General features: G+C 30.4%; 2 protein-coding genes across 2 annotated transcripts in view; both read right to left on the bottom strand.

Moving 5' to 3' along the window:
- The window catches only part of LOC113371478 (protein ECT2-like), a 365352-nt gene that overhangs the window by 144904 nt on the left and 193590 nt on the right, over positions 1–26858 (bottom strand). The window lies entirely within an intron of this gene.
- The window catches only part of LOC113371480 (tubulin alpha-1 chain-like), a 37499-nt gene continuing 17643 nt past the window's right edge, over positions 7003–26858 (bottom strand). Inside the window, exons 4-10 of the mRNA XM_026612107.1 lie at positions 23538–23760; positions 23239–23411; positions 22013–22133; positions 21741–21948; positions 13264–13591; positions 10605–10768; positions 7003–7129 (exon numbers count right to left, since the gene is read on the bottom strand). Of these exons, the coding sequence (XP_026467892.1) occupies positions 7003–7129; positions 10605–10768; positions 13264–13591; positions 21741–21948; positions 22013–22133; positions 23239–23411; positions 23538–23760 (1344 nt within the window). The remainder of the gene's footprint in view (positions 7130–10604; positions 10769–13263; positions 13592–21740; positions 21949–22012; positions 22134–23238; positions 23412–23537; positions 23761–26858) is intronic.

Here is a 26858-nt window from a genome sequence, read left to right as displayed (position 1 = left end):
GTCATCTAGTATATATATATATATATATATATATATTGATTAAGTTCCAAGGTTAGGTATAATGCACGCACAAATAATATTTTTATTTATGATTCAATATAAGCTTTAAGATACACAACGTGGATTTTAAAGCTTGGAAAGAAAAGTACTATATCGCCACATTCGCAATTAAACTTGAAAATAAACCATTTGGTCAATTAATTTCAGATTTCGCTACCCGCCATTATAAACATTTAAATATATTTATTTAAAAATATTATTTGTGTGTAAGAACAGATATTTTTTATTTTAACTTCAACAAAATTCCCTGAAACTACTCTATTTACTTTAAACTACTCTATTATACTATAAAATAAATTAAATAAAATCCAATAAAACCGACAACAATTTGTATAAAAAAGCAAAATTAATATTATCAACAATATCTGTTCAATATCAATATTATAGATTTGCTTTCATACATAAAAAATCAAATTAAAATCAGTCAGAATAATTTTTTCCAGTAATTTATTATATGGAATATCTATTGAAGAGCTCTTTTACTGGTACTTAAAGTGTCCGACTTTTATATACAAAATTTAATAACAAATCTATAGATTGATTAATCAATTTAACATAAAAAGTAATATCCTAACATAAGTATACTTCGTATATATTCGTACAATGGAGGCTAGTTTTTTTAAACAAGCTAAAATGGTAATAAGTTTATATTAATAGTTTATTATTTTTTAAACACAAAATTCAAAACAATAGATTCATAATGAAATTAAGTAACTTGAATAAAATTTAATTTACAAAAGCTTTACTTGAGCTTTTTAAATTAATTAAGCAAACATGATTTAAACTAATTACTCACACACACAACTACTTTTGCATTAACGTGATGATAATGGAAAAGGCTCAATAATATCTAAAATTGTTATTTTATATGCTTTAATTGCCAAGCTATACTGCTGAATATATATATATTCTGATAGTATATCCGCTTCAGCGGATATACTATCCTGCTGAAGCTTTTAAAGCGATATAGAAATGTTCTAGAAACTTACAGAAACAATAAAAATGGAAATGATGTAATATGAAATGAAGAAAAAAGTAAAATTGAATGCAAGATAGACATCTATCAATTAAATACATACAATTAGATAAATTTTTCGATTTATCTGATTTGGTTCACCACTTCTCCGAATAATTCCGTCCCAGCTCACGAGTCCAAAATTACTGCAAGAATGATGTAGAATAAAGCATGACCTTATCTTGCGATCGAATTTTCCGTCATTGCCATCGCGGATATCAAACTGTGGGAAAACATGACTAAATCAAATCATTTTGTATCTGATATTATTTTTAAGCGAAATTGAATTACCTTCTTAATTAGAATTAAGACAGACACAAAATAATTTCATAGACATATCTAGTGCTTATAATTTAAGTACACATATTTGATTAACTTCCCAAAGTAATGTTTTTATTTTCGACAGAAAATATGATTTCAAAATTTTAAAAGTCATTTAATGTAACTCAATAAAGACACGCGCAGAATTGGCGGCAATGTTCAAAACTTTTCTTTCAAAAATCCTGAACTGATTTAAAAATCCAATTTCTTTTTAAAGATATCTGTAGAAAATTGTTTTGAATCGTTTTTGATGAAGATCGACCAGGTTGTTTATTCGTAAATTAATTATTTGTTGAATGTTTCTACCTATTGGAATAAACTTTTTGACGCCGAAGCTTTTGGCCATACAAATAAAATATTATGAACCTATAAAAGGTAATTTAATTATAACTAGTTGGTAGTTGGTATTTTGCCTTGAGGCAAGTTGCATAAACATCCCGATTTGTGTAAATAATCGACTTAATTCATGATAGATAAATTAATTTATGAGTAGTTAAAAGTATTCGAAGTGGATTTATTACACATTATTGAAAGTTGAACACGTCAACCCGGTCGGAGTATTTTTTAAAAGCAAATTTTCAGAAACCAACAATTTTTATAATTGAACCACTTTCCGTAGGACTTTTTTAATGGTTCAGTATGTTCATTAAGACCAAGTACTCTATCGTTATACCAAGCAAATCGTCTATTTTAATTTTAACAAACGTCACTCATTTTCTAAAACTTTGATGATTTTTTAAAATGAAACTACTTGTCGTAAGGCCGTAATATTTCAGTAAGTTCTATAAGATCGCCAAAAGAAGTTTCATGAAAATTGGCTTAAATTTTTTTTCAACTGTTAATCACAAGAAAACGGCTCGGTAGATTTTCATCTAAAACTAATCAGTATCATTCCCAACTAATATCTTTCGAACAGTTTTTGATTTTTTATAATCGATTCGGTAGTATGAGCTTAAATGTGGATGAGAAGTTTAACACTTTTTTCCAAATTACAAAGAAACGGCTAGGCCGATCGTCGCACAAAACTGAGAAACGATAATTCTTATCGAGATACATCAAATGGTTTTTAAATTTCTGAAATCGGTTCAGGCGTTTTTGAGCAAACGTCGATGACTAATTTTGACAAATGCCAGAAAGGCCATACTAATTTTTGCAAACTTTGACGAATTTTCAAAGCTAAACGAGTTGTTATAGGGCCATAATATTTTAATATGATCCAGAAGACTATGGTATCCAGCGTCCAGCGGTTTCGGAGATACAGAGCTAAATGTGCAAAAAATGGCAGTTTTTGAGAGAACTAAGCGTCCGATTTGAATGATTCAAAGGACTTTCTGCTTGTTATAACAAAATAATTGCTTTTGGAAAAAAAATTAGGTATATCGAAAATAATTCAGATTTTAATTGTAATTCTGACTTAAGTTCTAATATACTTTAAACCAATATTTTCAACTTTGCAATTCAGTTTATATAATTCTTATAAATATTAGACAATGTTAGTATTTATAATAATCTATTCGAAAATTTATTCAATATTCGTCGATGATTTCGTTAGGGTATGGAAAGTTCTAGCAATTTGCCTTAAGGCACGATGCCGTACATTCCACTAATTTAATTTAATTTGTTCTTCATATTAATATAATCACATACAAAGTGATTATATACTCCTAAGCGTTTTACCCAACGTATTAAAAATTTGAAAAACAAACTAGATTTAAAAAAAATTATTTATGTTTATTAAAAATTACATTTTTAAATTACACAAATAATCCGTTTCGCATAACTTGGGATTCGTGCGACTTCAAAGTAAAAGTATGTAGTATACATGAATAAATATTGATTTTATACAAGTTATGTAAAAATAATTATTGATCGAAATCACTTATTAGTATTCTCAAAGCAATTTATTTATATTGATAATGAAAAAAATTAATTGCATGAAAATGCACATACGTACGACTTCATGCTAGTTTTATGCTAAAACTAGCATTTTTTCTGAAAAATGATTAGATTAAATTTTGAGGCTTACAATTTAAATACAATAATCCAGCGTTACTGTTCGAAATTCTATGATCACCAGTGAAAAAATATTATTTTTTTCTTAAAATATATGAAATATAAGGTTGTTCCTATAGAAATCTTATTTTGTCAAAAAAAAACATAGCTCACATGGTAATTTATATCTTAAAAGTCAACTTAGGTATTGTTTTAAGAAATCAAAAAAAACTCTTCTACTTTTTTAATGTCACATTTTTGGCATTTGTTTGTGTAAATTATTATTATCACAGGGCCCTTGAATGTAGCAAAATAGTTTACGGATTTCTTTGTAATATTCTCCAATAATCTAATTGGCTTTTGTGAAATAATTGGAACAGTAAATACTGAGTAAATAAATAAAATATTTTGGAGTCAAATTTTCGTAGCTTTCTCTTTAAAAATTTCTTAAAGCTTTTTCAAATGGCTGAATCGAATTTCTGGTGATATTTTGTAAATATAAATATCAAAAAATTATTTCACCTATCTAAAATTCCTCGCTGTACTTTTGGCTAGCCAAATAATTAACGTATATCTTTGCTCTTTTAAACAATAGATAAGTATTGAAAAAAATCGAACTCGAAGTCATTTTCCAGCTACGCTTTCTTCGGAAATGTTTCTTATAATCCTAAAAGTAAGTCCTAGTAAATCCTACAAATTGACCAGCTTTAATATATATTACATTATTCTAATACGTTGAGAATCAACATGGTTATTGACTAGCGCATGAATTCGTCGGAAATGTGTTTCCATCAACCAGAAATAGAATAAAAATCAATACTTGCTTTTTATTCTCAAAATTTAACGCGTTTCCTTAATTGACTATTCAATAATAAATTTATGAACTGAATTTTTCATTGACAGTATTCGTTTTTTAAAAATTCTCAAAATGCTCGGCGCTTCTTTCGCATATTTTCTTCAGTAATTCCATAACAGGAAACTTTGTAAAATAAAAATGTTTACTTATCTTTACGTTTCAAAGGTTTTTGAACATTTTGGTGTACCTTAGAAAACATTGATGTATGTGTGCGTGTGTGTGCGGATACAAATTTTCGTCGACGATTTCGAGAACACGGATCAACCAATTTAAATAATTTAAAAACCATTCGATTTGTATTGTAATTATTCAAAACAATTATTGTTTATTTTCATTTCTCGGATGTTAAATTACGGTACGGGAAGTTTTCCTGAAAGCAAAGGCACGATGCCATGCACCCCACTAGTTAATTCACAATATTTTATTAAGAACATATAAAATTGAACAGTTTTTTCCATTCGCCCAATTAAAACCTTCATCGCCTAGTATGTTAACATTCAAATATTTGGATAGATTGTATTGAATCTCAATAAAATGCGACAGAATACGTGTAGGTACAACCGACAGAAGAACAGATAAACAGTTAAAAGTAAAATGAACAGCAGTCATATTTGTATAAGCATTTCACTAAATGATTATGAAGTATATATAAATTCAGAAAAAACAAAAACAAGACAAAAGTCCCGTATTGGCCGGGGCAGTCTCAAAAGCAATATTTATACTGGATTCAAGTTTCGTTTCCAGGATTTTGCCAATTTTTGAAATATTTTTTTTTAACTTTCCGTAGAAAAGTTCCGTCACTCACTTTTTGCTCCGTATCTCCGAAACGGCTGGACCCGCTTTTGCCAAAAACTATCGGAAATCACAACTTCTCCGTATTAATAGTAATCAAATGTTTTTTGAATCATTTAAATCGGTTGATTCGTGCGCCCGAAATCGTGAACGAAAAATTGTATCCCAACATACACACACACAAAGAGCCATTTTTTCTGAGGTATGCCAAAATGTTCAGAAACCTTTGAAACGTAAAGATATGCAAAAATTTTCATTTTCGATTATTTTGCGATCACTATAACTTACCCTACGGAAAGTTGAAAATATGGTCAACTTATATAAAAAATTGTATCATATGTTATACAATAAAAATGATGACATTACGAATATTTTTTATCCCTAATAGTTATTATTTTTAGAATAATAATAAATCAAAATATATATTGTATTTTCTCATAACAGGTATATTTTTCAATTTTACAGGATCTACATGATTTGGAAGAATCGAAAATACCCTTTTGCATAGTGTCTTGAAAGTGTTTCAAAGGCATTGATTTTTGTTTCATTTACAAGTTGAAAGTTATAACTAGTATAATATCTGGTATATTGTAAATCATTTTTTTTATAAACATAAAATTTATTGTAGTGATATCGATATATAGTCACTTTTTTCACATTTTACGAATGCAATGAAGATTTGCAATTAATAGAAATTATGGAAGGGCGTTGCTCTTGATATAACCTTTAACACATTCTGAAATAATTATCTATTTTTTGTGAATCGCGTTTTGAATTCGGAATATCACTATTAACCATGTAAAAAATGAATAAATAAACGGTGAATACACTTTTAAAATAATTTATGTAAACATACGGTGAAATCAACATTTGACAAATAGAATTGCTACCACCATCTCTCGTAAGAAAATTTTAGTACATTTATGAAAAGGTAGAAAATTTAATAACAATTGTATGAAAGTTTATTCAAATCCAAACAATAATTATAATTTACTTAAGTATATTACCTCTTTTCGGTAGAATTAAATTTGTAGATGAGTATCGCAGTAACTGGGAATTATATTTCCGAGCAGAACACACAAGTTTAGGATGTGTGAGCAGAATTTTTTTTATTCAATTTTGTTCTGCAATCTGTATATATTATATTGTTAAGCAGCGATCCTAAACGATCGATAGGTCGACCGAAAGGTCGATAAAAATTTTCATAAAGTTACTCATGCAATCTATTGCAAAATAAAAATTAGTAAATAATACTTAGTTTTATTATTCTATTATGAGCTTTACAACTATATCTAGTTACAAGACTTTACCTAAAATTGACATTAATCTTTCTGCTCAAGCACCATTGCTGCATTTCCCTGCACTCATTACAAAAAAATTATATTAAAAGTTTTATTATTCCAAATATGATTAGATAGTAATATCTCTCAACCCTGTGTTTTAAATTTTGTATGACTAGCCTGGTTAGCAATTATGTTCAACCTCTCATTAAAAATTTGTTTGATGTTTTCAGAACGACAAACCTCTTTCAGCACTTCTTCAGAAGATTATCTCCGGATGATTTGAGGACTGCGGAGCTTTAACAATAACAGCCTGTAAAAACTTTACAATCAATAAGATTTTATCCAACTATTTCTATTTGCGACTATTCCAGATCACTTTACCTGATAATGAGACGCGTTGTTTTTCGCCGAAAAGGTGTAATGAAATCAAAAATGTATTTGAATAACATGCTTTTGAAGCGTGGCGGTCATTTTCTATCTATTACCTATTTTTTCTGACTGGATATTTGATTTAGTGAAAATGCATATCTAACATTAGATTAGGTTTTATTCAACACAAAAAGATATCTGTATAAATAAATATACATAAAGGATTGTCTCTAATCAATTATGGTCGAACAATTCTTCAAGATATCCTGCTTGTCTATATGTGACATACTACACTTATGATCTCATTATCATTTTCAATACTCTTCTTCTCCATCATCTTCAACAGATTCCAAGCCTACTTCCTCATAATCTTTCTCTAAGGCGGCTAAATCCTCACGAGCTTCAGCAAACTCTCCTTCTTCCATTCCTTCACCAACATACCTAATTTTAATTAAAAAAACTATTGGTTTACATTATTACAAATAAATGGTATATTGCAGACTTTTATATTGAATGTGCTTCTATGAATTAAGGTAAGTATCTTACTTTTAGACACGTTTGTATTGATTATGTTACTTAAAGACTCATTTTTTATTACCATTTTTGACAAGCAATGTACTATCATAAAATTTCGGTTGGCGTCATTATTATCGACTATTTTAAATTTTATATATTTTATACCTGTCTTGCTAACGAGACTATATTAGCAAAATCGATCCGGGCCTGTGGTATGTTTGTACCAAAAAAAATTTGTACCACGTGTCATTTAAAAAAAACAACACGTGGCGCTGCTAGCTTTAATATTGAGCTAGCAAGACCACTTTTTCAAGACTACTTTTTGTTTTAGAAGAAAGTAAATAAAATAAAATGGAAATTGATTAATTCGAATTTGTACTAATTTGTACCACCAAAATAAAACCAAAAAATCGAAAATGGATACTAAAATAAGTACCCCTTGACGGCCGGACCACCCTAATATGAGATCTTTTGTGAAGATAGGTATACAGTGCAGAGCAAAAGCCTTTATTGAAGTCAAAAAGAACAAAACAAAATAATCTTTGATAATCCTATAAAATAACAGATTTTTATAAAAATTACCACCACCGTATTGCCCCAAATCACCCCCAAAATTTTTTGGCTTTATTTTGGTGGTACAAATTCGATTTAATCAATTTCCATTTTATTTTATTTACTTTCTTCTAAAACAAAAAGTGGTCTTGCTAAGGTAATATTAAAGCAAGCAGCGCCACAAGTTCTTTTAAACGGCACGTGGTACAATTTTTTTTCTGGTACAAATTAGTACATAATAAGTACTAAAGAATACAACAGGTCCGGATCAATTTTGCTAATTTCGTTTTGCTAGCTTAAGAGAGGTATATTTTATTTCGTTTCTTTGTTCAATCTTTTGTGATTTTCTAAATTATTTGAATAATTGGGGTTATTTATTGCAAAATCTAAGGCTGGTTGTAACATCCAAAATGATATTGTTTGGTATGGAATGAAGTCTATACAGATTCAAATGAAAAAGATTGGATGGAATGTATAGATTGTAAGATGTAAGCACAAGTTAATAAATGTTAACACATCACTCTATAAATTCGTAGAGTTATTTATATTTGGATATTAAAATTTTGGGTAATTCGTAGTTGAAATGCGGACTTTAGTTAGGAATAAATTATCAAAGGTATTAATGTCGCTCCTTTGTCGTTACTACTTGGCTAGGTATATGTTACAACTAGCCCCAAACACTGGATAAGTTGTAACAACACTTTTTCTAGATATTGATTAATTATGAAATAATGAACAATAGTTTTGAAGATATTTTTACTTAATTCGGTAAAGGAATAGAATCGATGCATTTTTTTTCCTAGAAATATAATCTGTGGATTTCACGATACATGAATTCAATAAAAAAAAGAGTGCGCGTAAGGATCACACGCGATTGAAGTAAAACTTTTAATATTGTATGAGTAGGCAATTAAGATAAAAATAAAAAAACATATTTGAATTTTAAAAATCATTTATTAATAATCACATATAACATCAATAACACAGTTTAAAACAACAGCGATAGATTAATTGCTATCATATTTCATATATGATATAATAGGTTTGTGATAACTGAAATGAGAGACATAAATTTTGCTTTGTAAACTATGTACATTTCTGGAGAAAACTGCATCAATAGTCGAGCCATACCTTGTGGTTGAATCAAATGGAGAATTATTCATTGTTAAATTAAATTTATTATTTAAAAAATCAATTAATGGTTGAGATTCTTCTGAACGAAAATTGACATTGAAATCTCCAGCAAGAATTAATGGTATCTCGTTGTGATTAGTGTTTAAAAGTTTTGCACCCTCATTAGAAAAATGAAGTAACTGCTGATGAAGAAATTCAATAATATTTGATATGTTTTTATTGGGAGAAATTTAAAGGACGACTATAATCAATGTTTGATTCTGTGTGTGTAATATCACCTACTTGTGTAATTTCATTAGGAATGTCCAGTAATATTGTTGGCGCAAGAAACTGCATAGGAGTCGCATTATGAAGAGTATCTGAACATGAATGATAGACAGCTACACCACCTGCTCTTGAGTTTGATCGTTTGTATTGAGTAACGCAGTAATAGTTCTGAATATCAATTCGTTCTTCATTATTAATCCAAGTTTCCGAAAATAACAAAAACGTACAACGTTGTAGCACTTTATCTAGCAGATCAGGCAAATGAGCTCGTAAACTTTGGCAGTTAAACGAAAACAATGAAATGTCGTTCAAACTTATTATCTCACTCAATTTTTCTTCTTGTGTTATTAATCTACAAGTTGAAAGTCTTTGGAATTCAGTTTTTAAGTCCATTAATCCTGCTGGCCGTTTTCTACCATTATAAATTTTTTTGTCGTTGTTTTAGAAATGATGAACAATCCATTAATGCTGGTAACTCGTGATAATGCAACATATAGAAGCTGCTGATTATGTGTTTTATTGTATTCATATACAATTTTATCAAAAGTACCACCTTGTGATTTGTGTATTGTGAGTGCACAAGCAGACACTAAAGGAAAATGATTTCTTTTGACAAATATGATTTCCTGAGAATCGGCACAGCTGTCCTACTGATATTAAGAGTTTGAATATGATGTGCAGCTTTTTTCCTAATTTTGTTACCTATCTTACCAGGAAATTCAAACCATAAACGTAGAAGTTCATCATTATCGCCACGTTCTATGTACACTAATTTTCCTACACAACCATTAGCTAAGCCATCACTCACATCAATATTAGTTGTTATTATGCAAAATTTATTCAGAACTAAAATTATTTCATACGGCAAACCCCCGGTATCAATAACCGATTTTTGTGAAACTGCTGACGAATGTATGATTGTTGATCTGTCGCATGGCAACCTACATAAATATCCGTGGCAGTAGATATTATTTTGTCTTCAACGAGATTCAATATAAATTTATTATATTCCATGACACATTTATTCTCTAAGAAAAGTCTTATTCCATGAGGACATAACATAAAAAACATGATTCAATTAATGCAAGTTCATATAGGGTTTAGCGCTCGACTTACGCGACATCAGCGCTTACGGCGTCGTAGTGTTCAACTGCACGTTGGCGTTTTCGTTGCATTTGTACGGATTTACACCCGTGTAGCCTAAAGAAATTTTTACACCCATATCGCGCCTAAAGAAGTTTTACTTCAAAACTGTTACAACAATTTCCTAGCTTCTCTATTCGATATGATTTCAAATGTAGAACAATTAAGTAACTTAATAATTCAATTACTAAATACAAATAAAAATATTTAATATCAAATAATTATTCTAAAACAATCACTATAATCATTTTCATTTTGGCTAAACCAAAAAAAAATCGTGCTTATATTTACAAATGTGTCTCACCAGTGTACGAAAGCGCGCTTTGCATACATTAAATCGAACTTATGATTAAGCCTGGCCCACGCCTCGGCAATTGCAGTCGTGTTGGACAACATGCAAACGGCTCTTTGAACTTTGGCTAAATCGCCGCCTGGCACTACGGTCGGTGGCTGGTAATTTATTCCAACCTGCACCAATTATTAAATCAATATCAGTCCCACCATGTGTAAATATTAAATCACTATCACTTTGTGCAGATGATTTATAAATACAGTTATGAGTGAATTACGGGGCTTTCCCGTAAGTTAATGATTAGAATTATGCTAATTATTATGCACATTAAAGTCTATCAATAATCATTGATCAGTTTTTATTATTTGTTGATTGAATGGATATTTTATTCCTCGAATGTTTTTTCCGCCACGTGAAGTTCCAGAAATTTGCCTCAAGGCACAATGTCATGCACCCCAAATTATTAACTTCCCGTAGGGTAAGTTATAGTAATCGTCCAAAAATCAAAAATGAAAATTTTTATATATCTTCACGTTTCAAAGGTTTCTGAACATTTTGGCATACCTCAGAAAAAATGGATGTGTGTGTGTATGTGTGGATATAATTTTTTGTCCACGTTTTCGGGCGCACGGATCAACCGATTTGAAGGGTTCAAAAAGCGTTTGATTCCTACTAATAGGGAGATGTGCTGATTAGTTTTTGGCAACGGCAGGTTCAGCCGTTACGGAGATACGGAGCAAAGAGTGCAGAAAATACAAATCGAGTTTTTGAGAGAACGGAGTATCGGATTTGATGATCTAAAAAACATTCAATTTGTAATGATTGGGAGAAGGGTGATTAGTTTTTGGCTAAGACAGGTCTAGCCGTTTCGGAGATACAGAGCTAAATGTGCTAATTTAATTGATAAATTACCTAAGCACTTGTTACTTCAGTTATGAGATACTAGAAATATGTGTGATTACAAAAATTTAGTATTTATAAATTATTGCATTTGGAAAGCTATAATTTGGATATGTGATGCCTAAAACTATGTACTAAATTTAAAAAATATTAAACACATTTATGTTAGTACTAAATTAAAAGTTATTAATTATTTAATTAAAAAACTAACTAAGCACATTAGTTACTTCAGTTGTGAGAGACTTCAAATATGTGTGATTCAATTTTTTTTCTCAATTTTTTTTCTCAAAAAAGTTTTTTTTTGTATATCGAAAATAATTCAGATTTTAATTGTAATTCTGACTTAGTTCTAATATACTTTAAACAAATATTTTCAACTTTGCAATTCAGTTTATATAATTCTTATTAATATTGGACAATGTTACAATATTTATAATATAATTTATTTGAAAACATTCAATATTCCTCGAACATTTCGTTAAGGTACGGGAAGTTCCAGCAATTTGCCTTAAGGCACGATGCCATACACCACTAGTTTCAAGTTAGATTCAACAGTTTTTTTTATAACCGCTAGAAAAGCTTTCATGTGGTTGGGTTAAAAAAGACCAACAGAACCTTTACACTGACGTAGAGGTAAACATTGAGAATAAAAAAATACAAAAGATAAATTAATAACTAGTGGTGCATGGCATCGTGCCTTAAGGCAAATTGCTGTAACTATCCGTACCAAAAATAAAGTTTTTAAAAAAGATTCAATTTTTTATAGAAAAAATTTACCTTTTTGATAAATTTTATTTTTTTATACTTTTTTTAAAGCAATCACTATACTTTATAGCTGCGTAGAAACGAAATATCAAAGCGCGTGGGCGCCGCGTTGCTGTATAACGGACAAACATTGGTACGTAACCCATTGAAATACAAACAAAATTTATTCTTATCATTAAAATATGTATAACATATGTGATAATTAGATGTGCATATGTATAATGATAATTTTTGTCCGCCAAATGGCATTTTTTTACTTATTTTTTTGGATTTCCGAAACAGCTAGACCTGACTTTCCTAAAATTTTATCAGTTCAAATAAAATGTTTTTTGAAATAATCAAATCGGACGCTCTGCTCTCTCAAAAATTGAATTATCATTTTTGGCACTTTTTGCACCGTATCTTCCAAACGGCTGAATCTGTCTTTGCCAAAAACTAATCAGCACATCTCCTTATAAATAGGAACCGAATGTTTTTTGAATTATTTAAATTGATTGATCCGTGTTCTCAAAACCGTCGACAAAAAATTATATCCGCACATACGTTCACACAAACGCACACACACTTTTCTAAAAGATATGTCAAAAGATATGTCTTTAAGATATGTCAAAATGTTTAGAATCTTCTACGGGAAGTTAATTAATAGTTATTTCAACTCGTTATTTTGTGAAAAAATAGTGTAATCTTTGTGAAAAACGTGCCCATGAAAATTGTATGTTTCATTGGTTAAATAATGGAGCTGTTATTTTATAAATTCCTATTAAAATTAAAAATAAAACATAGGATCCATTATCTACCAGGCTGTGACTTTAACCCTGCCTAAGGGATAAAAAGGAACAAATTGCTAATTTTAAAAGAATAGCAAAAACATATTTTTTGCTGTGGTACATACACATAACATACATAACCCTTGGATCCTTAGTACATACCAAAAATTAATTTTATTTGTGATCATATTCGTTATTAAGCTTTCCATAAGTTAGTTGGATTAAATAGTGCTTCTTACCTTAAATCCAGTGGGACACCAATCCACAAATTGTATACTTCTCTTGGTTTTGATGGTGGCAATCGCCGAATTAACGTCTTTCGGAACCACATCGCCGCGGTAAAGAAGACAGCACGCCATATATTTTCCATGACGGGGATCGCACTTCACTAGTTGATTAGCTGGTTCGAAACATGCGTTCGTTATTTCGGCTACGCAAAGCTGCTCATGATACGCCTTTTCCGCGGAAATAACCGGAGCATAAGTCACCAGCGGAAAATGAATACGCGGATACGGCACCAAATTTGTTTGAAACTCAGTCAAATCAACATTCAAGGCCCCATCAAATCTGTAATTGGAAATATAGTTATTATTTTTCATTAAAAAGTTTTCATTAAAATTTTGTGAATTATAGACGAGGATGTAAATTAAAGCTTAAAGATTATGGGGGTCATGTTTACTTATCTACGATGGGGCTTATGACTATCAATATACTAGTACCAAACCTGACTTTTCACGAATTTGTAAATGAATACAAAATACAAAAAAGTTATAATGGCAAAACAAGTCAATAATTTCTTGTTTAATAATATACTATAATGCTTAAAAGTCATAATAGTACATGTATTTGTTTTTTAAACAAATGCAAATAAACGTAAAGATGGTTTACTACTCCCGAGAACGCAAAAGAATTTTCAAATACGAATAAATTCAGTTATTGATCCTATTTTACTAATTACAAATACGAAATACGAATCGACAAAAAAAATCATCGTGTTAGTAAGAAAGATAAGTATATATATATATATATATATATATATATATATATATATATTACTCTTTATTTTGATACGATTTGATATGATTTAATTTGGGAATCAATGTCTCTTAGCTCTATCAATTGATTTATTAGAAACAAAGGCCCCAATCTGGTATTTAAATAATTTATACGCTATTTAAAAATCTTTTTGAAACAATCCGATATACCAATTTTCAACTTTGTACCTCATCTTATAGCTGAGATATCACTGAAAATATGCCAAAGTGGCCCCTTTTTTAACTTCCCGTAGGGCAAATTATAGTAATCGCAAAAAAATCGAAAATAAATTTTTTTGTATATTTTTACGTTTCAAAGGTTTCTGAATATTTTGGCATACCTAAGAAAAAATGGATGTATGTGTGTGTCTTCTTTTAACTTCCCGTAGGGCAAGTTATAGTAATCGCGAAAAAATCGAAAATAAAAAAATTTTATATATCTTTGCGTTTCAAAGGATTCTGAACATTTTGGCATACCTAAGAAAAAATGGATGTATGTGTATGTGTATGTGTATGTGTGTGTGTGTGTGCGCGCGGATACTTTTCGTCGACGATTTCGGAACGGATCAACCGATTTGAATAATTGAAAAAACATTCGATTCATATTGATGCGGAGATGTGCTGATTAGTTTTTGGCGAAGGCAGGTCTACCCGTTCCGAAGATACGGGGCAAAAAGAGCCAAAAATGGTAACTCAGCTTTTAAGAGAACGGACTGTCCAATTTTAATAATTCAAAAAACATTTTACTTGTATTGACAAGATGAAGAACTGATTAAATTTTTGCGAAGGCAGGTCCAGCGGTTATGGACTCTCAATAAAAATAGGTTGAAAAAGTGTCATTTGGCAGTCAAAAATGTTTATAGGACATTGGACTTATGCACAACAAATTATGAAATATTTTATAGAGATTTTCATAATGTGTACACATTTTGTGTAATTTTTTTTGGGTTCCATACCAAGATTTTTAATTACGGTACGGGAAGTTCCAGCAATTTGCCTGAAGGCACGATGCCATGCACCCCACTAGTTAAACTCACTTTTTGGCGTAATCATAAGAGATATAAAAAAATTACATGGTTCTACTCACATTGGCTTAGACCATATTATGTAAAATCATCGATGCCAAATAATCATTTATTATTAGCTAAAAAGATAAAATAATTTTTGATTGATGTTTCCGGATAGTGCGTTTAGTTGGACCACTTCCTAATTTAGCGTTATTGGAAAGCCTATTGTTTTTTCTTCTAGTACGCAAATATTGTACAAATCAATTTTGTCGAACACATTGGAGAATTAACAAAACCTGAGCCAGTACACTCGCAATGCGCCCGACACGATTCTTAAGAAATTCTGAATGTTAAAATATTTATTATATAGTTATATAATATGTATATATACACACAATTCTAAGTTTCACTTGTTCTTGAGATACTGGTGCTGGGTCGTCTTACCCGCGGACCTTTAAGCCCTGCTCTACCCTATTTCAAAATCTCTAAATAATTTTACCATTTTCAAAACGCTGTAAATATTCTAAAGAAATCAATTGTTTGATTAAAACACTATTCTAAATATTATTTTAGATATTCTCATATGGAATTCAATTTTGTGCTATTGAATATTCTGTAAGAAATATTCTTAAACTTATAATAATATTGAATAACTAAAAAGGACTATGTTTAACTGAAATCTAAAATTTTGGCTTAGGTTATGTAATATTTTATAACATTTAATGCAGAGTTAGAAAGATGAAGCCAATAATTTGTAATTGCGGATTATCCTGTTCAATTTGCTTGTACTTTCACGGAACAGGAAAAATATTTCGTGCGCGATGTCTTTAACATACCGGTTCAAAGATCAATATTCCTTCTCATTATTTGGTAAACATTTTATATTCAAAATCGATTATATAGCTTTCTACAGCTATAAACGGGGCCAATGTCACAAATATTAATGACGATTCCATGGCGCATGACTAGTTCCGAATGATTCATCTCGTTTTGTGAAACGGTTATAATATATTAGTTACAATTACAACTATACGTGTTACTATATGTTAAATATATGGTAAATATTTAACTTCCCGAAGGAGAAGTTTATGTTTTCATCAAAAAATCCGAATCGCTAATTTTATGTTTTCTCGACGTTTCGAGCCATTCTGAATCGAATGAGACCAAATTTGGAAAAAGTATGTGTGTGTGTGTGTGTGTGTGTGTATGTGTGTGTGTGTGTGTGTGTGAACAGATTTTTTGCCGCAAATCGACGTTTTCTCCAAAACGGTTTCAAAATTAAATTTCAAAAATTTAAAAGCCATTTGATGTATCTCGATAAGGACTATCGTCTCTGAGTTTTGGGCGGCGATCGGCCGGGCCGTTTCTTTGTAAATTGCAGAAAAGTGAAAAATTTTTCGTCCACGTTTTAGCCCGCATTTCTGAATCGATTCTGAAAATTCAAAAACCGTTCGATAGATATTGGTTGGGAATCGTGCTGATTAGTTTTTGGTAAAGATCGGCCGGGCCGTTTTCTTGTAATAAAGTTTTTAAAAAAAAAATTTTGACTATTTTTATGATTATTTTTTTGACGATAGATACCATAGTTTTCTAGGCCATACTAAAATATTACGGTCCTACGACAACTGGTTCAGCTTTAAAAATTCGTCAAAGTTTGCAAAAATCAGTATGGTCTTTTTGGCATTTGTCAAAATTAGACTTTTGATCGACGTTTTCTCAAAAACGCCTGAACCGATTTTAGAAATTTAAAAGCCATTTGATGTATTTCGGTGAGGACTATCGTTTGTCAATTTTGTGCAACGATCTGCCAAGCCGTTTCTTTGTAATTTGAAAAAAAGTGTTGAACTTTTCGTCCACATTTAAGCTCATCCTACCGAACCGATTTTAAAAAATCAAAAACTGTTCGAAAGATATCATTTGGGAATGATGCTGATTAATTTTAGGTGAAAATCTACCGAGCCGTTTTCTTGTAATTAACTGTTGAAAAAAGTGTTAAATTTTCGTCCACATTTAAGCTCATCCTACCGAACCGATTTTGAAAAATCAAAAACTGTTCGAAAGATATCATTTGGGAATGATGCTGATTAATTTTAGGTGAAAATCTACCGAGCCGTTTTCTTGTAATTAACTGTTGAAAAAAAGTGTTAAATTTTCGTCCACATTTAAGCTCATCCTGCCGAACCGATTTTGAAAAATCAAAAGCTGTTCGAAAGATATCATTTGGGAATGATGCTGATTAATTTCAGGTGAAAATCTACCGAGCCGTTTTCTTGTAATTAACTGTTGAAAAAAAGTGTTAAATTTTCGTCCACATTTAAGCTCATCCTACCGAACCGATTTTGAAAAATCAAAAACGGTTCTAAAGATATCATTTGGGAATGATGCTGATTAATTTTAGGTGAAAATCTACCGAGCCGTTTTCTTGTAATTAACTGTTGAAAAAAGTGTTAAATTTTCGTCCACATTTAAGCTCATCCTACCGAACCGATTTTGAAAAATCAAAAACTGTTCGAAAGATATCATTTGGGAATGATGCTGATTAATTTTAGGTGAAAATCTACCGAGCCGTTTTCTTGTAATTAAATGTTAAAAAAAAGTGTTAAATTTTCGTCCACATTTAAGCTCATCCTACCGAACCGATTTTGAAAAATCAAAAACTGTTCCAAAGATATCATTTGGGAATGATGCTGATTAATTTTAGGTGAAAATCTACCGAGCCGTTTTCTTGTAATTAAATGTTGAAAAAAAGTGTTAAATTTTCGTCCACATTTAAGCTCATCCTACCGAACCGATTTTGAAAAATCAAAAACTGTTCGAAAGATATTAGATGGGAATGGTACTGATTAATTTTAGGTGAAAATCTACCGAGCCGTTTTCTTGTAATTAACTGTTAAAAAAAATTTAAGCCGTTTTTCATGGAACTTTTTTTGGCGATATACATCATGGTCTTATAGAACTTACTGTAATATTACGGCCTTACAACAAGTAGTTTAATTTTAAAAATTCGTCAAACTTTGCTAAAATTATTATCGTTTTTTTTTTTAAGTAGGATTGATGAAGTATATTATTTACACATTTTTTGATCAAGTCGATTATTTACACATATCGGGAAGTTCATGTAATTTGCCTCAAGGCTAAATACCAAACCAACTAGTTTCGTAATATGTTTATCCTTTATGAAATTACCTGATAGCGTTAATTTAATAACCACACAATATAATTTACTAATATATCATTACTTTAACTTTGAACATGCATATTTAAAGGATACTTTTCTCTAGAATAAATAATTGTTAAACATTTAATTAAACAATTATAAATTGAATTTTTTTTTGTTTTTTTCTAGAAGTACTAATACTGCCTATTAAGAAGTACTAATACTGCCTATTAAAATTATGTTATATTTTCATAATTCCACTTGATAGTTTAAACATAATTTTATAAAAACATTTAAGATTATATTAGAAAAATTAGTGAATCTTATTAATTCTTTCATTTGATCTAACAAGACAACAAAGAATTGTCCAAAAGTAAAAAAACTCCAAGAAAACCTAATAACACATTTGTACTCCAACTTCGAAAAGCCTTATTTTAGAGGCGTATCCTACAACAATCATTTAGCACTAAATAATTTTATTTGCTACAATGAATTAATTAAATTTTCACAGATGACATCTATGGCATGCTATTGTCGATTATTGACCAGATAATCTACTTTGGACTGCTATTACTTAACTATTCACGGTATGCAAATTTAATAGTATTGGTAATAGATATTGACCATCGAAATTTAAGTATGCAGTATGTATTATGTATAAACTATCCAATGATAATTCAATAAGTATATGAATAATAACTAGTGGTGTATGGCATCGTGCCTTAAGGCAAATTGCTGGAACTTCCCCTACCCTTCTCCCTTCTCGAGTATTTAAAATAATCTATTTGAAAACATGTATTCAAATATATTATTATAAATACTGTTACATTGTCTAATATTTATAAGAATGATATAAACTGAATTTCAAAGTTAAAATTATTTATTTAAAGTATATCAGTAAGCTTAGGCTGAATTAAAATTAAAGTCCGAATTGTTTTTGATATTCAAAAAAATTTTTTGAAAAAAAAATATTTTAAAATATTTTTTTCTCTTCAAAAGCAATTGTTTTGTCGACACAAGCAGAAAGTTTTCTGAATCATTCAAAATCGGATGCCATGATATGCACATTTAGCTCTGTATCTTTGAAATGGCCGCACCTACCTTTGGCAAAAGCTAATCACTAACATCTCCCCAAAATTACGAATTAAATGTTTTTTTAATCATTGCAATCGGATGCCCGGTTCTCGTAAAAACCGAGTTTCTAGTAACTGCACTCTTTGCATCGTACCTCGGAAACGGCTGAATCAACCTTTCTCAAAAACTAATCAGCACATCTCCTTATCAATAGAAATTGATTGCTTTTTCAACCATTCAAATCGGTCCTTCAAAGTTACGACTCTATAAAATACTATGAAATATGAATAAATACTGAATAAGATAACATTTCTGAGAACTATTTTCATAATTTATTCAAAGTTATGACTAAACTATAGAAATACTATAGAAAATGAATAAATCTTATATATAAAAATGAGTTGCAAAATGTGTTGGTAAGCGTATAACTATACAACGCCTAGACCAATTTGGCCAATTCTTTTTTTAAAATGTTTGTTGAAGTCCAAGGATGGTTCTTACGGCGAGAAAAAATCGAATAATTACCGGGATAACCCTAAATACAGCCCTTTTCTTTTTCACATACAAATGTTTTCTAACTAAAACGCAGAATCAATTTGAGCTTTAATTTGTTATAACGCGTAAATAAATAAGGTGATTTAGAGAATTTATAAAGGTAAACTGGTGAACAAGTAAATTGGAGGATATGTAAAATGGTAGAGAGGAGAACTGTTAGCCGAATATGTAGACAAATAAACAGGTTGACAGGTTAATTGATAGACATTTAGAACGAGATAACAGGTAAATTTGTAGGCCGGTAAAATGGTAGATTGATAAACAGGTTGATAAGTAAATTAGTAGACAAATTGATAAACAGGTTGATTGTTCAACAGGTAACTTATTGAACAAGTTAATTGGTAAACATTTATAACAAGATGACAAGTAAATTGTCTGACAGGTAAAATAGTGTATTGATAAACAGGTCGATAGGTAAATTGGTAGACAGGTGAATTGGTAGACAGGTGAATTGGTAGACAAGTAAATTGGTGAAAAGATAATTTGTTGAATAGCTGGTGTTCAGGTGAATTGAAGGATATGTAAAATGGTAGGCAGGACAGGTGAATTGGTAGATAGACAATTAACAAGACGGATAAACAGGTTGACAGGTAAATTGGTAGACATGTGAAACGGGTTGATAGGTAAATAGGTTGACAGGTAAATTGGTAAGTCGGTAAAATACTTGAACACATAGTAGTAACGTTAAACTAAATGTAAAAAATACACATATTTGTTCAACTTTTTAATTTAAACTAAATCACGGCTAGTACTGGATAAAAATTCTGAGAAATATTTCAATAACTATTTGTAAGGCAAATTTTTAATCAAATCAATTTGTGGCATGCTCCACATGCTGCGATCTTTATTTCATTAGTTTTATATCAATTGTGAGCATCAACCATGAATATCAAAATTAAAAACGCCACAAACATTCAAATCATTAGCACAATTTTTTTGGAATTTAGATATTGAAGTAGGTACTATGTGCTCACAAATATTTGAATTTTCATTTGAGTCCAGATAGTATAGATTCATATGATCCCTATATATTATGCGCACAAATTAATATAAGTTTGTAATATATTTTCATATTATTAATTATATAATAATACTAGCAAACCCGACGAACTCCGTTTCGCCACCAGATGGTTTCGTGAGAAAGATGAAGAAATTTTTTGTTTGTTTTATATTTGAAAAGGAAAAATGTGATTTTATTATACAACAGTAATGAATTTATTTCGATTACAAAAATGAAGTGTTTTTTAGTTGAACTTCTCTAAGTAAATGAAAGTGAATCCGCAAATTATCCATTGAAGTGCTCTTTGGTAAACCACATTTTTTGTTTTTTGGTCTGACGTTAACACAAACAAAGCGGATGGTTTTCCAACTCGTGAACAGGCAACGTATAACTGCCCATGTGAAAAACAATGATTTTCTAAGTAATCTATTTGTAATTTATCCCGCAAACACTAAGCGATTGGCCTTGCGACTTGTTATTGCGAACGCAAGACGAACTGGGAATTGCAAGCGTTTGAAGTCAAATGGAAGACTAGTCGGAATCATTGGTATGTCACCAAATCGCCAGCAATTTTTGATTAAATGGTGAAATTCAGTGCGTGTACATCATTATTCTTTGCGGCAAGAATTGCTCGTTGACTTAACCAAGCATAATTCTGATAATTCTGACTAATGTCATTACTCAAATTTTTAATTACGGTGCGTGAAGTTCCAGCAGCTTGCATTAAGGCACGATGCCATGCACAACTAATTTTCTTAGCTATAAACCTTGCGGAGCCCGAGACCTTTCCAACGAATGCAAAATTGTCGAAATCAGTTCGTGCGTTCTGAAGTTATTTCGTCAGGAAGGAAAACCCGACTTATTTTTATATATATAGAAGACTACTAACCTAAGGGATGCTGTTATGGACGACACAATCTGGCCGACAATTCGATTCAAATTAGTATACGTCGGTCGTTCTATATCCAAATTTCGACGGCAAATATCGTATATCGCCTCGTTGTCACACATGAAAGCAGCATCAGAATGCTCAAGAGTCGTATGGGTCGTTAATATGGAATTGTATGGTTCAACCACAGCCGTAGAAACTTGAGGAGCTACAATAAATTTTTTGTGTATAGTTTCAAGTTTAATTTGATTAAGATTATTTTTAATTTTTACCTGGGTAAATTGCAAACTCCAATTTGCTCTTCTTTCCATAGTCGACTGACAAACGTTCCATAAGCAAAGAAGCAAAACCAGAACCAGTTCCACCGCCGAAAGAGTGAAAAATTAGAAACCCCTGATGAAATGAAGATATAACTTAAAAATTAAAATTTAAATTCATTTATTAGTTTGATTTTTCAATGTTGTAAACTGTTAATTAACTTTTCAGAAAAGAAGTTTATGTTTCGACAAGATAATCCGAATGGCTAAAAATGTTTTCTAGATGTTTCAAGTCATCCTGAATTATTTGATCCTAATTTTTAAAAAAAAAAAAAAAATGAGTTTATGTAAGCCAAAATTTGACCTTTCGTCGATGTTTTCACCAAAGCCAATTGATGAAACTGAATAAGATCAACGTTGATTTGCGATCGGTCAAACGTTTATTCAGAAATTGCAGAAAATTGCACATTTTTTCGCAAAAAACCCTCAATTTTTTTTGTAAATTTAAAAAAAATCTTTCAAAATATACCAGATAGAAATCGTGCTCTTTAAGTTATATTCTAGCACGCAATACTGAACATACTGAAATTTTTGTATGTCTTAACAAGTCTGGACTGAAAATAAGAATTTAGAAATAGTTTTAGGTAGCATAAATCACCTCAATCTTCTAAATAAATTTCAAATCCATGTATTTTATGCGATTTAATACCTAATTTTTATATATTAAATCCAGAATTATTAAAAATAAAAAAATTAACGTGCGTGTTTATATAATTTTGAGAGGAGGGGTCCCTAGAAAAAATGGCATGCGTCGCAGAGGACCCCGTAATTTAGAGTTACGTGCCGGATGTGAAAAATCGCACAGTTGGATATAATAAATATAAATTAAAATAAATTTAAAAAACAAAAATAAAAAAATTAGCAACTTCATAAATTGAATTGAATTGTCAGTTAGCTAACTAAATTCAATTTTAAATGTGACATGATATTTGAATATTACAAAATAAAATAATTATTTTCTATTTTTCTATTTGGAAAACAATTATTTTCTATTTTTACGAATAATATAATATAATATTCAAATATCATATCATTCATATCATCATATCACGTTAAAAGTTGAGTTAATAATATGCGACTTTGTTATATGTAGTGTGCATTAATAATTAATTTGTCTTGGGGATAGTTATATCGTATTGGGGCTTTGAAAGAAAAATTATCTGCATTATTTAGATCCCCACCTGAAGACCTGTGCATTGATCCGCCAGTTTTCTCATCCGATCCAAAACTATATCGACGAGTTCTTTGCCAATAGTATAATGTCCCCTAGCATAGTTGTTAGCAGCATCTTCTTTGCCAGTAATCAGTTGTTCGGGGTGATACAATTGACGATATGTTCCGGTACGAATTTCATCTAAATGAGGAATAAATGCTAAATGAAAACTTTACGATTTTAGTCAAATTCAATCTACCAAGACCATTTATTCTTCTATTCTTAGTTAATATTCACTTTGATATTATAATTATTACATTGACGCACCGACTACCGTAGGCTCCAAATCGACCATAACCGCCCTAGGAACATGTTTTCCGGCGCCAGTTTCACTAAAGAAAGTATTGTACGAATCATCGCCGCCGCCAATTTGCTTATCAGATGGCATTTGGCCATCAGGCTGAATGCCATGCTCCAAACAATAAAGCTCCCAACATGCATTGCCAATCTGCACTCCGGCTTGCCCGACATGTACTGAGATGCATTCACGCTGAAAATATATTACAAACGTCAAATGACATGTATAATTGTTTCCATTCATTATTTTGATTCATCTACATTTATTTATATATTTATCTAGAAAAAAAATCTAAAAAATAAATATAATTTCTTATAAAGTCAATAAATTCTCATTTGTTGGATTAATGGTGTAAAAATTGACATTTGATTTTAAACATTATTATGATAAATATTATTTGTTTTCGAAATAGGCTCATATAAATATATATGTATGATTAATCACACTCACCATATTACTGCTATTTTATTTGCAATTACAAATAGATATTTTAAGGAACTAACTAATGTTTTCTTGATTCGATAAATTTACTTGTTCGATCCGTTCTGTCGATTTTCATTTGTTGGTGCAAACCAAAGCTTGCCTGTGCCGGATTTGATTCGGGCCATTTTTTTTTTTGACGTATTAAATTTAAATCATTTTCGAGATGTTTGATTTTGAAAAGAATTCTAACGTATTTATGTCATACGTGATTAGCATAGCAAAGAAGATAAAATCTGGCTTCGTATACGACATTTTTCCAATTGAATATATGATTGAAACTCTAGCAATAGTTTTCAGATATTTTTGGTTCAAATAAAAAAATAAGTAACGCGTTAATTTTAGTATACAATTTTATATATTTCCTGTAGCGTATAATAGATGGAAGATGCGAAAGACAATGAATCTAAGCTCGATCCTCCAGAATCATTCAATGTATTCCCGTAATGGAAATAATTAACATTGGTATTACAGTGTACTTTTACTTTTTAACAATGATTTGGTATTTTAAGATGGTTGTATAAATTATCTGATGGATTCATAGCCGGCGCATTGGGAGTGGCTGTTGCTCATCCCATAAATATAGTGAAGAACAGATTCGAAAATCAAGTAATGAGTCCAGTTACAAATAGAAAACTTTACAGATCGCTGTAAGCCCTCTAATATTTTCGCTTTTTGATAAAATATTTATATATAATGATGTTAGAATCGAATGCTTGAAATGGACCTGGAGAAGAGATGGTTATTTTGGATTATACAAAAAGGCTTCCTTCAATATTCTGTCAGTATCACCAGAGAAAGCCATCAAACTCACATTCAACGATTACTTCTCCTATAAAATGGATTCAGGCCGTGATGATGAGTAAGTATTTTTCAATAATTTCTTGAAAGAAATAAACTTTGTTGCATATTAAGCAATATTTGTGAATTATTGCAGAGAACTTCCTTTGGGCGAGCAAGTTTGTGCAGCAGGTATGGCCGGCATGTGCCAGTGCGTGACAACACCATTAGAAATGTTCAGATGCAGACTTCAAGCTGCGGAAGGAATGTTGTTTGGACTTGGATGTTAGTAAATAGTAGTTTATCGCTTTTTAATAAAACCGGATTTAAAATAAAAATAGTTTAAACAGTTACAGCGTCGAGAGCTGTGCTTGCTCTGCGTCCGAATTCTTTCTCGATAATCCGGTACATGTATCAACAAGGGCTGATGGCCCTGACAATCAGTACTCTCTTAAGAGATATTATGTTTACGATAGTATTCTTCCCATTTTTTCAATTAATGAACGGAGGATCGGACAAAAGACATAATTCTTCTAGGTATGAAAAATATTTGTAACTGCTTGTATTGCATTTTCTTTTAATACATTATATATATCGACGATTATATTAAATAGCAAGTCATTTGCTTGTGGCTTTGTCTCAGGAGGATGTTCATCAGCACTCGTGACACCTTTCGAAGTAATTCGTAGCCATATTTCAAATTGTCGTTGGAAGAATATTAACCAGTTCAAGACCATTCGCGACAGCATCATGTAATACAGTTACTTTATTTTTTTCACTTTTCAAGTTTAACTAGTTATTCCGTGACCACTCAATTTATATCATTATTTTTAGGAATATTTATATCAATTATGGAATGCGGGGATTTTACTATGGCGCATTTCGCAGGTCATTGGTAGCTGCTCCACTATTTGGCGTGACTGAAGCGACTTACCATCTGGGAATATCTAATAAAATCGGAGAAATCGTTGCGGAAGTTTCTGATGATATTTGATTATGTTTGTAAATTATTTTGTAGAATAAAATGGTAAATTTTAAATAATTTTGCAATGTTCATATTATCATTTCTAGTAATAATAATACAAAAATATTATTATTACTTTATAATTTTAATAAGTTCCATTTAGCTTAACGCAAGATGCATAAACTTTCCGATATTAAATAATTGATTTAATAAATAAGAAGTGAAAATTTGACAAACTTTTAAAATCGTCACCAGAAAAGTTTGAAAGTATTGCGCAACCCAGTATTAGTAATAATAAAAAATCAATGATAATAAATAATAAATATTATTATTATAATATAAACACTATGGTGCTCGTTTAAAGACTAAATATTCAATAATAATAACTTACAGTTAGAAAATTATTTATAATTGATATCGGGTTAATAGAGGATCCATGGCAAAGCCCAAGGGGTCGGTCCATAGTATAACTCTATCGACCTTATCATCGTAAAAACTTTGATAAAAAAGGAGATTTTTTCGCAATTAATTATGAAATAGCCGATTTTTACCTAAAACTCATCAGCAAGATTCCGAACTATCTAGCGGAAATCGGCTCGTGATTTATGTCCAAAACGTGAACAAATAATTATTTTTTATCTAATTCTAAAGAAACGGCTCGCGCGATCGTCTACCAAAACTAACTGAAAAAAATGGTATCTTTGCAGCTGTCTTTGAGAAAACGTTGACAAAAGATCAAAAAGATTGGACAATTTACTTACAAGATTGGATAATAGTGAACACACAAAGTAAGATGATAGTGATGTGATCAGAGATGAATTAATTAGAAGAACAGCTTAGTTAACTCTCTTTTATAAATTTGTTCTCCAAGAATTTTTTTTTAATCGGTTTTGATATTCTTCCATCTTCAATTTTTGTATGAATAATCTGAGTCTACAAGTTCTTATCCTGTTCAATACATAGTGCGAACAGGCGCGACATTTGCACTCATAGCTTTGTAACCTGTAATGATTCCATTTAAAATAAATAAAATTCATATTAATAATTCATTTAAATTGGATGTGAT

Source organism: Ctenocephalides felis, unplaced genomic scaffold (assembly GCF_003426905.1).
Source record: "Ctenocephalides felis isolate EL2017-DRISC unplaced genomic scaffold, ASM342690v1 CF-g0.4_SCAFFOLD_01492, whole genome shotgun sequence".
Lineage (NCBI taxonomy): Eukaryota > Metazoa > Arthropoda > Insecta > Siphonaptera > Pulicidae > Ctenocephalides > Ctenocephalides felis.
Note: the sequence above shows the minus strand (reverse complement) of the source record. Positions and strands in the feature narration are given on the sequence as shown.